Source organism: Vulpes lagopus, chromosome 10 (assembly GCF_018345385.1).
Source record: "Vulpes lagopus strain Blue_001 chromosome 10, ASM1834538v1, whole genome shotgun sequence".
In the NCBI taxonomy this organism is placed as follows: Eukaryota; Metazoa; Chordata; class Mammalia; order Carnivora; family Canidae; genus Vulpes; species Vulpes lagopus.
In genome coordinates, this window is record NC_054833.1 from 89,323,057 (window position 1) to 89,335,895 (window position 12,839).

At 42.4% G+C, this 12,839-nt stretch overlaps 1 protein-coding gene across 1 annotated transcript in view; it reads left to right on the forward strand.

Moving 5' to 3' along the window:
• Positions 1-10,127, forward strand: part of SLC25A33 (solute carrier family 25 member 33) — a 35,304-nt gene extending 25,177 nt beyond the window's left edge. The window contains exons 3-7 of the mRNA XM_041771779.1: positions 42-119; positions 2,456-2,556; positions 4,256-4,322; positions 7,650-7,930; positions 9,519-10,127. Of these exons, the coding sequence (XP_041627713.1) occupies positions 42-119; positions 2,456-2,556; positions 4,256-4,322; positions 7,650-7,930; positions 9,519-9,721 (730 nt within the window). The 3' untranslated portion in view covers positions 9,722-10,127. The remainder of the gene's footprint in view (positions 1-41; positions 120-2,455; positions 2,557-4,255; positions 4,323-7,649; positions 7,931-9,518) is intronic.
• Positions 10,128-12,839: the final 2,712 nt, after the last annotated feature.

Below are 12,839 nucleotides of genomic sequence, written 5' to 3' on the forward strand. Positions count from 1 at the left end.
CCCTGCCTAAAGGATTTTAAAGATCTTCTCTTATTATTCAGGTCAATCTTGGAGAAGGAGGGACCAAAGTCACTTTTTAGAGGCTTGGGTCCAAATTTGGTTGGAGTTGCGCCATCAAGGTAAGCATTAAACTTTCAGTTGGCTCACTATGTATAGTATATAATACTGACTCCTCTCTTACTGAAAAGCAGTACTGCTAGATGGCCAGTTTCTTTTTTCTGTATGGAATACATCTGACATACAGAATAGTGACAACTGCTAATATCTCTTTCGGTGTATGTGTGAGAGATTCTAGTTATTTTATTCGTAAGTGAAAATTCATCTGCTCTCATCACCTATAATCTTCTCTAAAGAAGTATCTGCTAGGGCAGCCCAGGTGGCTCAGTGGTTTAGTGCCACCTTCGGTCCAGGGCCTGATCCTGGAGACCCGGGATTGAGTCCCCATGTCAGGCTCCCTGCATGGAGCCTGCTTCTCCCTCTGCCTGTGTCTCTGCCTCTCTCTTTCTCTCTGTGTCTCTCATGAATAAATAAATAAAATTCTTAAAAAAAAAAAAAAAAAGTATCTGCTACTTCAAGTATGGTATGTGGCCAGCAGTATTGGTGTCACCCAGGGCTTGTTAGAACTACACACTCTCGGACTGTACCCCAGAATCCGCATTCTAGCAAGATTCCCAGGTAATTCCTATGCACTTAGAAGCTGAGATCTGAAGGAATTTAAGGGCTTCCAGGCTTTACTTTATTTAAAACATCCTTATTCTGTTATGAGGCTTAAATCTCTTTAAAGCCTGTGTTTGATAAAAGTGAACAGGTGAAGTGTGTGTGTAACATATCTCTGAAAAGTAGATAAGAAACTACTTGTAGAAATTGCCTCCTGGGAGGGGAGCTGGGTGACAGGGGTAAGATACTTATATTACTTGATGTAATACTCAGACTTCAAAGAGAATTAACCTTTTTTTTTTTTTTAAGATTTTATTTATTCATGAGAGACACAGAAAGAGAGGCAGAGACATAGGCAGAGGGAGAAGCAGGCTCCATGCAGGGAGCCAGACGAGGGACTCAGTCCCTGGTCTCCAGGATCAGGCCCTGAGCTGAAGGCGGTGCTAAACCACTGAGCCACCCGGGCTGCCCGAGAATTAATCTTTATAACAAAAATAAAAATGTTCTATAAAAGGTGAAGACTAAAAGCTTCCTAGGATTCTTGCAGATCTTTGCTCCAATTTATAATACAAATCACCTGAGGATGTTGTAAAAATTCAGATTGTTATTAAATCCTTTTGTTCCTTTAGAATTTTGTAGCATATGTGTATAACCTATTTAAAAATAAAAACACTAGTCTGTGAGATTATATGGTGTATACATTATTAATAGATGGTGGATATGTCACACTGCATATGTCCACAACTCAATAAAGAAAATGAGTTGTATCTCTTTGTGGACAGTGCTAATTTGGTAACACCTGTTAATCTGATGTAGCTTCCTGGCTGCCACACCCATTTAGAACAGTTGGGACCTAGGAAAAAAAACAATACTGTTACATAATACAATAATGATAAGTAGTCCAGGGCCTAAGTTGAAGAATACATTCTATGATTGAGGCATTGGCCAGCGAAAATGAAGAGACATTTTCCCTGACATTGGTGGTGAAAGAGCAGAGGAAAATACCAACCAGCCACTATTCCCCAGGCCCAGTAAGAAAGAAAGCAGACAGAGAAGACCTGACCAGAGAGGCAGCAAGGAGGCCAAACTCCACCTCTAGGAGTTACGGGGTTGAGGGGAGGCGGGGGGCGTATTCAGTAGCAGAAGCTCTGTATGGGGGATCCCTGGGTGGCGCAGCGGTTTGGCGCCTGCCTTTGGCCCAGGGCGCGATCCTGGAGACCCGGGATCGAACCCCACATCAGGCTCCCGGTGCATGGAGCCTGCTTCTCCCTCCGCCTGTGTCTCTGCCTCTCTCTCTCTCTCTCTCTCTCTCTCTCTCTCTCTCTCTCTCTCTCTCTCTCTCTGTGACTATCATAAAAAAAAAAAAAATTAGAAGCTCTGTATGAAAACATATATGTGATGGCTGTTCCCTGTGTGACCCTGAGTCATCAAAATAAGTCCAATATAATTTGACATACTCATTGTTATGTGAGGCAGGATGAGTGTGGTATATTTTAGAAGTATTACGAATTTTAAAAGTTGTATAGATTTTGGTTGCTTAAGAAATTGACATTTATCCAGAATGAAGAATATAAATGGATTTTGTATATTACCAAAATCTTCTCTTCCCCAGTTATTTTAGATACTTCTACCATCACTGAAATATTCTCTGGAGGGATAAGCAGCAGCTTGTGGTTTATAAGGTCAAGCTTTTGGTTACCTGTTAACCTTCTTATACTTTCCTACATTTTTAGAGGTTGCGGAAGGATGTATATAATGCCATGCCAATGTCTGTAGCGTTCTCTCTTTCTTCAAACAGGGCTGTGTACTTTGCGTGTTACTCCAAAGCCAAAGAGCAGTTCAATGGCATTTTTGTGCCTAACAGTAATATTGTGCATATTTTCTCAGCTGGCTCTGCAGGTATGTTACCCTAAGTGAGTGGAGATAAGTTTCTCAGTTTTCTAAAGCATGTGTTGTGCCAAACAGCTTTTTCCAGGAACCAGAAATTAGCTCTCTGCATCTTTTGCCTCTAAAGTCATTTTTCTAGTGCTTTATGTTAGAACTAATAAAACACAAATGTTCAAGAATAGATTGTAACTCGGTTCCATTTTCTTTGACAACTAAAATTTTATTCTTCCTCAAAATTTCATCTGTGCTCGTGCATACTTATTAGTATTACATCTTTTTTAAAGGAATATTAATGGGTTTCCATATCCTTCTGTTGCATTAAAGTTATTTTAAAAATTTGAGGTTTTTTTCTGTGACTCCCCATTGTGTCCAGCATATCCCATGCACAGTTGGCATTTCTGTCCACAGCTAGGTTCTGTGATGAGGGCACGGGGCTGTGGAGACCTTTTAGAAGGGCTAGTACCAGATCAAGGAGTATCTGCTCCCTTTTGAGGGAATCCTTTCTCTTTACTATAGAAAATTCATAACAAAAAAAAAAGAAAATTCATAACAGGATTTGTTCCCCTGGAAATAGTTGACAAAGAACCATGGACTTATAGATTGAGGAGAGAAGGCTGTCTCTTTTTGGGTACCATTTTATGTCTTATGTAAATGGAAGCGTCTCCTAAAGAACTTAAATTGGTATGCTATGAAGCATTTCTGCCTCCTGCCAGCCTGTAAGGTGTGTATGCACCAGTTTTATCTGCCTCTGTCACTCAAAATAAGAGTTCTACTAACACATCTGAGCAGTTCCGAGTCATAATTACTGGCCCTCAAATAGAAGATAGCATATGCAGAGCTGCTTCATGCAAGAAAGGCATTTCTATCGAACACGGAACTCCAAGGAGGAAATGCGGAGTGACCGAATGAACGGGTCAGCTCTCCCAAGGGTGAGCTCCCAGGGGTGGTCGCGAGTGAGCCATAATCTCTGAGCTGCTCGTCGGTTTTGTGACTTTTACAAAATTAACTTAAAAGAACCATTGGCAAATAAAGCAGACCTGGAGGGAGTTCTCTAAACCACCGTCTTGGTTCCTAATTAATCTGCCTAGAATTGTGGAGGGATCGAGGTGTTCAGAGCTCACTGTCAGGCTGATGCCATGATGCTGCTCTTTCTGGTTGATCTGGAACAATGAGCAATATAAAGATGGGAAAGGGTTTAGAAATGGTTCCTGTAAGCAAATCATCCTTTAAAACTTCAATTTCCTGAAATGATTAATGAGATACTAAAATGTGTATGTTCAAATTCAGGTAAATGGAGATTTAGTGGCTTCTGTTTTAGATTTGATATAAGGTAACCTTTTGGATTAGATCACTAACTTTTTAAAACAAATTATTTCTAGACCTGAAGCTTATAAATTGAGTTTTAGAATAGTGTCCATATTTATCATAGAAATTACATTTCCAGAAATATCAACAGCACCACCTACAGGTTGGAAAGACTAGACAGGGCTCTAGAAAATTGAGAGGTTTCTTTTAGGTCCAACATCTCAATGGATGTTACATTTTAAGAGAGTGTAACTTCCATCTGCAGTCTGGAAATGTAACTTCTTCCTACTGTCCAGTTTTACTTTTAAGCCATTTAAATCCTGATCTCAAAGTTTATCATATGAAATAGCTTTAATAAGCATGGATTGTGTTCAATGGTGACATTTGCTGTTTGTTTTTCTTCCAGCTTTTGTCACAAATACCTTAATGAATCCTATATGGATGGTTAAAACTCGGATGCAGCTAGAACGGAAGTAAGTCATTAATTGTTCCTCCTTAATATTCGTGAGGATTTTCTCCTTCCTCCCAATTCCAGTTGTGAAGTAAGGTATACAGAGCCCTTAGCCATCCCAATCCTTGTTGTTTTCTGAATATAAGTTATATGTAGAAAGTCCTTTTGTTTTGAGATGTGTGCTGCGAGGCATTGTGGGGAAATGAGGGCCAGCAGAAGTAGCACCTCAGGGCGGGGATGGGTTGGAAATTTGCTCATTTGCCGCCCCTAACCTGCTGCTGACTTCTCTCAGGTAGTTGGCAGGTCTCTGCTCTTGGCCGACCTACCCCCACCCTCAATTAGAGCACTTTGGGCTCCTCCAGATGGCTTCTCTTCTAAGTGGGAAGATGCTAGTAAGGGTAGAATGGCAAAGGCCTTCAGGTGTACTAGATTTCTGCCCTAAAACTCTGGCCCATGATTCATTTTCATGCTATGGATCCCTTTGGCAGTCTGGGGGCGCCTCTGCTTTTTAGAGTAATATTTTTGAAAGCAGTGGTAACCAATTGTTGAAGTACAATTATCATTTTTTTAATACAATATAGTAAGAGACTTCTTTAATATAGTAAATGGCAAGATCAAGCAGTGGCCCAGTAACTACCTTAATTTCAAAGAAGTGATGGTAATAAGGGACACTGTCATCAACTCTAAGAACCCTTGTGTAACTCTTGCCTGAAATATGTGTGGGCCCTGGAAGCTTTCAGCTAGCCCAGCCTAACTCTAAGCAACCTATAAAGAAAGGAGAGATGGAACGGAGAGACGAAACAAGACTACCCTCTGGAAGTGTAGCTTGGGGTCTGCCTTGGTTTGTTTTTTCTAACGATCACGGAAACCTCTGAATTGGTCTCAGATTCCATGTTTTCTTCAGTCCATTCTGCATGAAAGAACCCTCTAGAATACATCAGATCTCTTCATTTTGGATAGATCGCTTGCTCATAATCCTTCAATAAATCTTGCTTACTCTCATGGTCAGATCCTAACTTGTGGGCTTAACATTCAAGGTCCTTTGCAATTTTTCTATAACTGTCAGGTGTTCTTAGGCTTCCATCTCCCTGAGTGTGCTGACCCTCACCAGGAGGGATTAGGAGTCCCACACCCCTCTTGTCGCCCAAGAGTGCCTGTTTGTTCCTCAGGATTCTGACCAGCACCCTCTCCTGGAAACCCCTGGTAATCATTTGCTGTGCCAGCTGTGCCCTACACTGTCCTAGTATCATTGCTGCTTAACAGCAGGTACATGGACAAATCAGCTAAGAACCTCTATATCCATGCTTTTATATCTATGTCCTGGGATCCCTGGGTGGCGCAGCGATTTAGTGCCTGCCTTGGGCCCAGGGCACGATCCTGGAGACCCGGGCTCGAATCCCACATCGGGCTCCCGGTGCATGGAGCCTGCTTCTCCCTCTGCCTGTGTCTGTGCCTCTCTCTCTCTCTGTCTGTGACTATCATAAATAAATAAATTAATTAATTTAAAAAAATTTTATATCTATGTCCTAATGATTTGTGCTTAGGACATTTTATTTTACTTAAGGTCTATTTATTTATTTTAGAGAAAGTGTGTCAGTGGAGGGAGGGGTAGGGGAGAGGAAGAGAGAGAATCTTCAGGTAGACTCCCCTCTCCACTGAGTGCGGACCTGAGATCATGACCTGGGCTGAAATGAAGAGTTGGCCACTTAACCAACTGAGCCACCCAGCACCTCCATGCTCAGGATATTTTGAAGCTTTGTTTAACCAGTCCTGCAGCAATGAGTATTTGTTGCATGCTTGCTCTGCAGTAGTCACTGGGGAAACAGCAAGGACTAAGCCCTAGGCCCTGCCTTCCAGAAGCTCACGACTTTACAGGTAATAGAATTAGAGGCTGATGAGATAGGGGCCAGAAATGCTAAGGACCCCAAAGGGTCCCTCCTTAATGCTGTCCAGGCAGAGCAAGCACAGGGAGGGCTTCTGTTAGTGGTGATGTCCACCCTACCATCTGGAAAAAAATGAGGGAGGGGGTCCATGGCACTGCACATGCTTCCGGCCGAGAATGGAATATACGGGAAGCATGCATTCCCCGGGGACGAAAGGAAGGGAAGCATGGTTGGAGTGTGCTCTGTGTATATGTGCTGGAGGAGGGGATATATAAAAAAAGCAAGGCTACAGAAATGATGGGAGGGTCTTGGAGTTCAGCTTTGGGCTCTAATTTGAGGGCCGTAGACAGCCATTAGAGCTGTGGTTCGGGGTGTGAGTGGGGACTACTCTGTAGCACAGCAGTGTGGTTGGATCTGTATTAGAAAGGTTGCTCCAGCCAGGAAGTGGAGAAACAGCCTTGGAAAGACACAGTGAAGAAGGGAGAGCCTGTTGTGACTGGTTGGAGCAGGGGGCTCGCTGGGCCTCAGCCCCAAGGAAGGGCTCTTGGAATGTGGATATGCTGTCAGAAGGTTCTGTTTGCATTAGGCAGTTTAGGATACTACCCATCATGAGCCAGGAGCAGCTAGCCCAAGGCCAAATTGTGTAGTTTATTCCATGTTTATTTCATAAATTTAGAAATAATGGAATCAGAATACACCATTTGGGGACACTTGGGTGGCTCAGTGGGTTAAGCCTCTGCCTGCAGCTCAGGTTTGTGGTTCCAGGGTCTTGGGATCGAGCCTCACATCAGACTCTGCTCATCGGGGAGCCTGCTTCTCCCTCTTCCTCTGCCCGCTGCTCCACCTATTTGTGTTCTCTCTCTCTCTCTATATATATATCAAATAAATAACTTTTTTTTTTTTTTTTTTTAATACACCATCTGGAGACTAGAGTTAAGAAAGCTTACTAGTGTAACAAACCTTACTCAACTACCCAGGCAGAATGTTGGTGAGGTTTTTCCTTTGGCATTTTTTTAAAGCATATTTTTGCCATGATTGTAATTATACTCCTGCTTTCCACGCAAGCACTTCTGCATTGCTTACTGCCTTCACAACTATTTTAATCTAGTATGTGTATCCTAGTTTGCTTATCTATCCCTATTTTTAGACATCTGGGTTGTTTTTATTATACTGCAGTTGTATTTTCCTCTGTGATGAACGTCTTCCTCCATCCGGCTCTTTCCAAAATTAGGTCAGAGGCTATGGACATGTTTTTATGGCTCTTGGTACAGATGTACATACTGTTCTGTGGACTTATCAGGTGTCCCAGCTGGTGGGCCCAGGCTCAGCTGAACACAGGACAGGGAAGCCACATTTCACCCATGTGTAATTTCTCTTTATACTCAACACTCCTTTCTTTGCAGCCTGGTACAGGAGCCAGGCTCCAGAGTGTGCATTTTAACGGCTTTTCATTGATCTTTACACAGAGTTAGAGGCTCCAAGCAGATGAACACACTCCAGTGTGCTCGCTATGTTTACCAGACAGAAGGCATTCGTGGCTTCTACAGGGGATTAACAGCCTCGTATGCTGGAATTTCAGAAACTATCATCTGTTTTGCTATTTATGAAAGTTTGAAGAAGTATCTGAAAGAAGCTCCATTAGCCTCTTCTACAAATGGGACTGAGAAAAATTCCACAAATTTTTTTGGACTTATGGCAGCTGCTGCAATTTCTAAGGGATGTGCTTCCTGCATCGCTTATCCACATGGTATGTTTTGCTTTTTCTTCCAGAACAGTAAAACAGCTGTGAGGCTTGTGTCATTGTCCATAGAGCTAGACTTCTGCAGCTCACATGGAAATGCAAGTACCTGCAGGTACTAAGGTAATAGAATATGAGTGAAACTGGCTTCATCTGTCTGGTGTAGGTTATGTGAGCAGCAGGAATTCAGCTCTTCTCAGCTCCAGCTACTCGTGGCCAAAACATACAGTGCAAAATGTGGGCCCTGTGTTATAGAACTTCTGATGTTTTCAGAGAAGCCAAAAATCTGGATTTTATTTAAAATTCCTCGATTTAAAAAAATGGTGTGGGTGCCAACCAAAAACAAAACAACTCTCAACTTCCACTTTGAATGGAGTGCTGAGTGAGTCTACTTTGCTAAGTCTATTTTTTAAGGAATTAGAGACCTAATGTTCCACTGACCTACTTAAAAAAAGAATAGCTTAGTTTATTGTACCATGAAAAACAGGTTTTGTTTTCAAAAGCCTGCTGCACTGTCAGCTATGACGAACATACATGGTCAATTCAGAAGCAGGTAATTGAGCCCCTGTCACATGGTAGAACACTCAGCGGCCCCCTAGGGCTCAGGGAGAAGAGATCAGGCTGCCTCCTGTAGGGTGGGGAGACAGAAGGATGTCCAGCAGTGACAGCTGTCGTGCTTGCGGGGGGTGGGGGGGGGTGGGAGTTGTGCCTGTGTTGACAGGGGCCAGGTGTGCAAAAGTTTAAAAATGCAGGAGGCAGGGGATCCCTGGGTGGCTCAGCGGTTTAGCACCCGCCTTCAGCCCAGGGCGTGATCCTGGAGTCCTGGGATCGAGTCCCATATCAGGCTCCCTGCATGGAGCCTGCTTCTCCCTCTGCCTGTGTCTCTGCCTCTCTCTCTCTCTGTGTCTCTCATGAATAAATAAAATAAAATCTTTAAAAAAAAAATGCAGGAGGGGCAGCCCCGGTGGCACAGCGGTTTAGTGCCGCCCGCAGCCCAGGGCATGATCCTGGAGACCCTGGATCAAGTCCTGCATCGGGCTCTCTGCATGGAGCCTGCTTCTCCCTCTGCCTGTGTCTCTGCCCCCCCCCCCCCCCCCGCATCTCTATGAATAAATAAATAAAAATCTTTAAAAAAAAAATGCAGGAGGCAGCTTTTGAGCTGGACAGAGTGGTGGAGAAGGGTTATTAGTAGGAGAGGAAGTTGGCAAGCATATGAAAAGAAAGTCTTGATGATTTGCTCTGCTTAATACAAATTACACCTTCAGTGAAATTATAGCACTTGCTTAATTGGGAGTAGAAAACCACAAACTATCTTAAAATGGAGTCCAATTCAATGTAAACTTTTACAATCCCTTAAAAGTTATTTTGTATCTATAAGTAACATCCTTAATTGACCATTTCCCAGAATTAGAAAATATTTTAAAAAGATTGCAACTTTTCATTGTCCCAAAGTGACTATGCTGTCCAAGTAGAGCTGAAATGGCAAATAGCCAGAGATGTACATTGACAGTTACAGAGCTCTGTGCTTTGAATTCTCTCATTGTATTGCTTGGTGATGTGGTTTGTTGTAGCATAAAGTATGTGTTTCTCTCTGCAGAAGTCATAAGGACACGGCTCCGAGAGGAAGGCACCAAGTACAAGTCTTTTGTCCAGACTGCTCGGCTGGTCTTCCGGGAAGAAGGTTACCTTGCCTTTTATAGAGGACTCTTTGCCCAGCTCATCCGGCAGATACCAAATACTGCCATTGTGTTGTCTACCTATGAGTTAATTGTGTACCTATTAGAAGACCGTTCCCAGTAACAGGCCAGAAAATTGTGCTCTAGAAGAATAAAATTAAAAAACTATAGAGAAATTTTTTTTTCCATTGATGTTTAGAACGTTTGAGACTGAAACAGGAAAGGCCATAAAATATGTGGCTTATATCCCCTGTTGGACATTTCCTTTTGGATTCATGTTTTCTGGAAGGTTTAAATTCATTAACGTTAATAGTTAATTATAACTTTTGTTTTTTAACTTAAGAGGATTCAGGATTAAGCAGCAACTAAATTAAATCACACTACTTAATTTAAGTATAAATTTGGTTTGTGTCCTCTTTTATGTTCACTGTGCTATAAACTTACAGCTTATGTAATTTAGTGAAACATGACCCTAGAAATTCAGAGAAAACCTGCAAAATAAAAATACAACTTGTTTTCTCATCTGACACTACACTGCTGAACAATTAAGATGTGTTGCATTCTGGTGACACTGGGTGGACGGGGACAGGCTTCCCAGCCACTTTTCTGGTCTGTACATTTCCAAGTCTTGTGCAGATTGAGAATTTAAGGTTTCAGGGTGCTGAGTTAGAAAAAAAATAAGTATAACTTTCTGACGCTAAATATTTTAAACTGTAAATGTTTTTCTAAAGTTATCCTTTATCCCCAGTTGGAACCAGAGGCATGAGTTTTAATGAGTTATTTACCAAGACTTACTCCTGGACCTATTTCCAGAAGTTAAGCCAGGTCAAACCCCAAGCACCTTGTACGTGTCAGTTGTGAATGTGGAATATGGTGATTAATAGGCCCTTCCTGTCAGGTCTTTAACCCTGTTCTTGGATCCCTAGCACTGAAGGAGAGGACAGTGACACAAGGTTGATTGCCCACCTCTCGGTTCACTTTTATTTTTCTAGGAGATGTGTTTAAAAACAAAAACCAAAACCCTAGAAATGACAAATGACCAGAATTTTAACCACACCTCACCACTCCCCACTTTTAAAGGAAATTCAATAAAGGACAAAACGGTAATGCAGAAGGCAGGTCAGATGGACAACCTTCCCCAGCTCTTCCACTGGAATTTGCTTATTTGTCCATTGTGAGGTGAGTTTTCAGTCTGAATATCTAGAAAGATATTGGATTTGAATAACTGATGCATTGTAGTTTCAGATTCAGTTGCAGATGCACTGGTGGAGATGAGAGTAGGATATTTTCAAATTGTATTTAAGTGGAGTTTAATTTTGTTCGCCTTTAGGCACAAAGGAGGTTTGTTGGTATGCTTGAGCTCACTGGTAGAATTTGCTACAACTGTCAACAGCCATATAGAAGTCCAAATAAATGACTTTAGTCAAACCTCAGTGCTCATAAAATACATAGCAGTCAAGAGATTTCTCTTCCAGGAGCTCAGTTTAATTGATAGCCATGTTTAACAACATCTTCGTATTTTAGTATTCATAACAACACCTGAAGTCTTCAAGGTTTGATCTAGTATGAAGATTAAAACTTAGGTTTCTTAAAATCCACTAACTGGGTATGAGAATTATTTGAAAATAATTGTCATTTCTACATTCTTGAATTAATAAAATTTTTAAAAGATTTTATTCATTTATTCATGAGAGACAGGAGGTGGGGGGCAAAGAGAGAAGCAAGCAGGTTCCATGCAAGGAGCCTGACGTGGGAATCGATCCTGGGACTCCAGGATCACACCCTGGGCCGAAGGCAGGTGCCAAACCACTGAGCCACCCAGGGATTCCCACCCCTTGAATTAATAAATTTGACACTAATCAAGGATCATTCAGTTCTCTGCTTGCTTCTCCTGCACCAGGACATTGAAATGAGAAAGGCAAGCACCACGAGTAGAAAGAGAAGCAGGAAACTATAAAGGGGCTTGTCAGATTTGAAATGGAACTTGTCAGTGTTTGAACTGTCCACGGAGAGATCTCACAATTTCTCTTGTGCACAAGCTCAGTCATCAGGATTTCATTATTTCTGAGTAGCCATGTATATATATGACTTGTAAAACTCTCATTGCTTACCCACTGGGTGCCAAACACTGTGTATGATGTTCTGTATTTTCTCATGGAAATTATTTCTGACACAGCCTTGTGAGGCAGGTATTACCATCATCCACATTTTACAAATAAGAGAGGCTCAGAGTTTTAATGACTTGCTTGAAGCCTCAGAGATGGTAAGTTGTAAAATGGCCAGCAGTGGGTCTGCAGTGCTTGTTGGGTAGAGGGGGCATCTGAGCCTGTGTAATGGCCGCTCCCTGTGGGGGTCCAGTAAACCATTCCATTCACTCAGGGGGTACCAGCCCACATCACTACCACTGATGAAGGCAAGACCAGTTAACACCAACGACTGCGCTGGGTGTGTTCTCTGTCCATGTAGATCACAGATCCCATCCTGGGAGTGGGACATTACTCAGTCTCTGAATCTTCCTTGGAAAGAAAGTGGTACTTAAGTACAGTGCCACACAGCTTGAAGGAGGTTTCAGTGCTGCTTGTTCATACTGTATATTAGCAACATGGCCAAGGCAAGGCCTTGGCTCTGACACCCACATGGAAGAAAGAGGATCTGCAACGGGGCCTCTCTCATCAGCCCCTGGATACCCTGCCGGGCTCCTTGCCCTCTCTGCAGCTCCTGGGAATGCAGGTGACTAGGGTGCCAAGCAGATTACCTGATGTTACAGGGGTAAGGTGTGCTGCTCTATAACCCCACACCCACACCATCCACCACAAGGAGAGCTCCAGTGTTGACCTCAGAAACACTGGATGTGTAACTGAATACAAATGTTTACAATCAGCTGGGGTTTTTTTGTGGTTTTTTGTTTTGTTTTTAGTTATGAAAAGTAATTTAACTGAAGCCAATAATACTGAAAACGGCATAAAGTGAAACTTCTCTAAATCCACACCCTGGGGTAATCGTAGCTCAGCATTGAAGAGTCCTCGACTTCTACAAGCATACGCATATAGGAGCGTCTTTGTTCAAACTTAGTTCTCACCAAAATCAATGTGCACGTTCCTTTTTTTTCAAGTGTCCTCCCTCCAGGTCAATAGCCATATAGCTCCAGCCTTACGTCCCGCAGTTCAGGTAGGGCTGCCCTGTGATTAGTTCAACTTCTCTACGGACATTCATGTTCCCATTAGCTAATTTCTTATTTAATG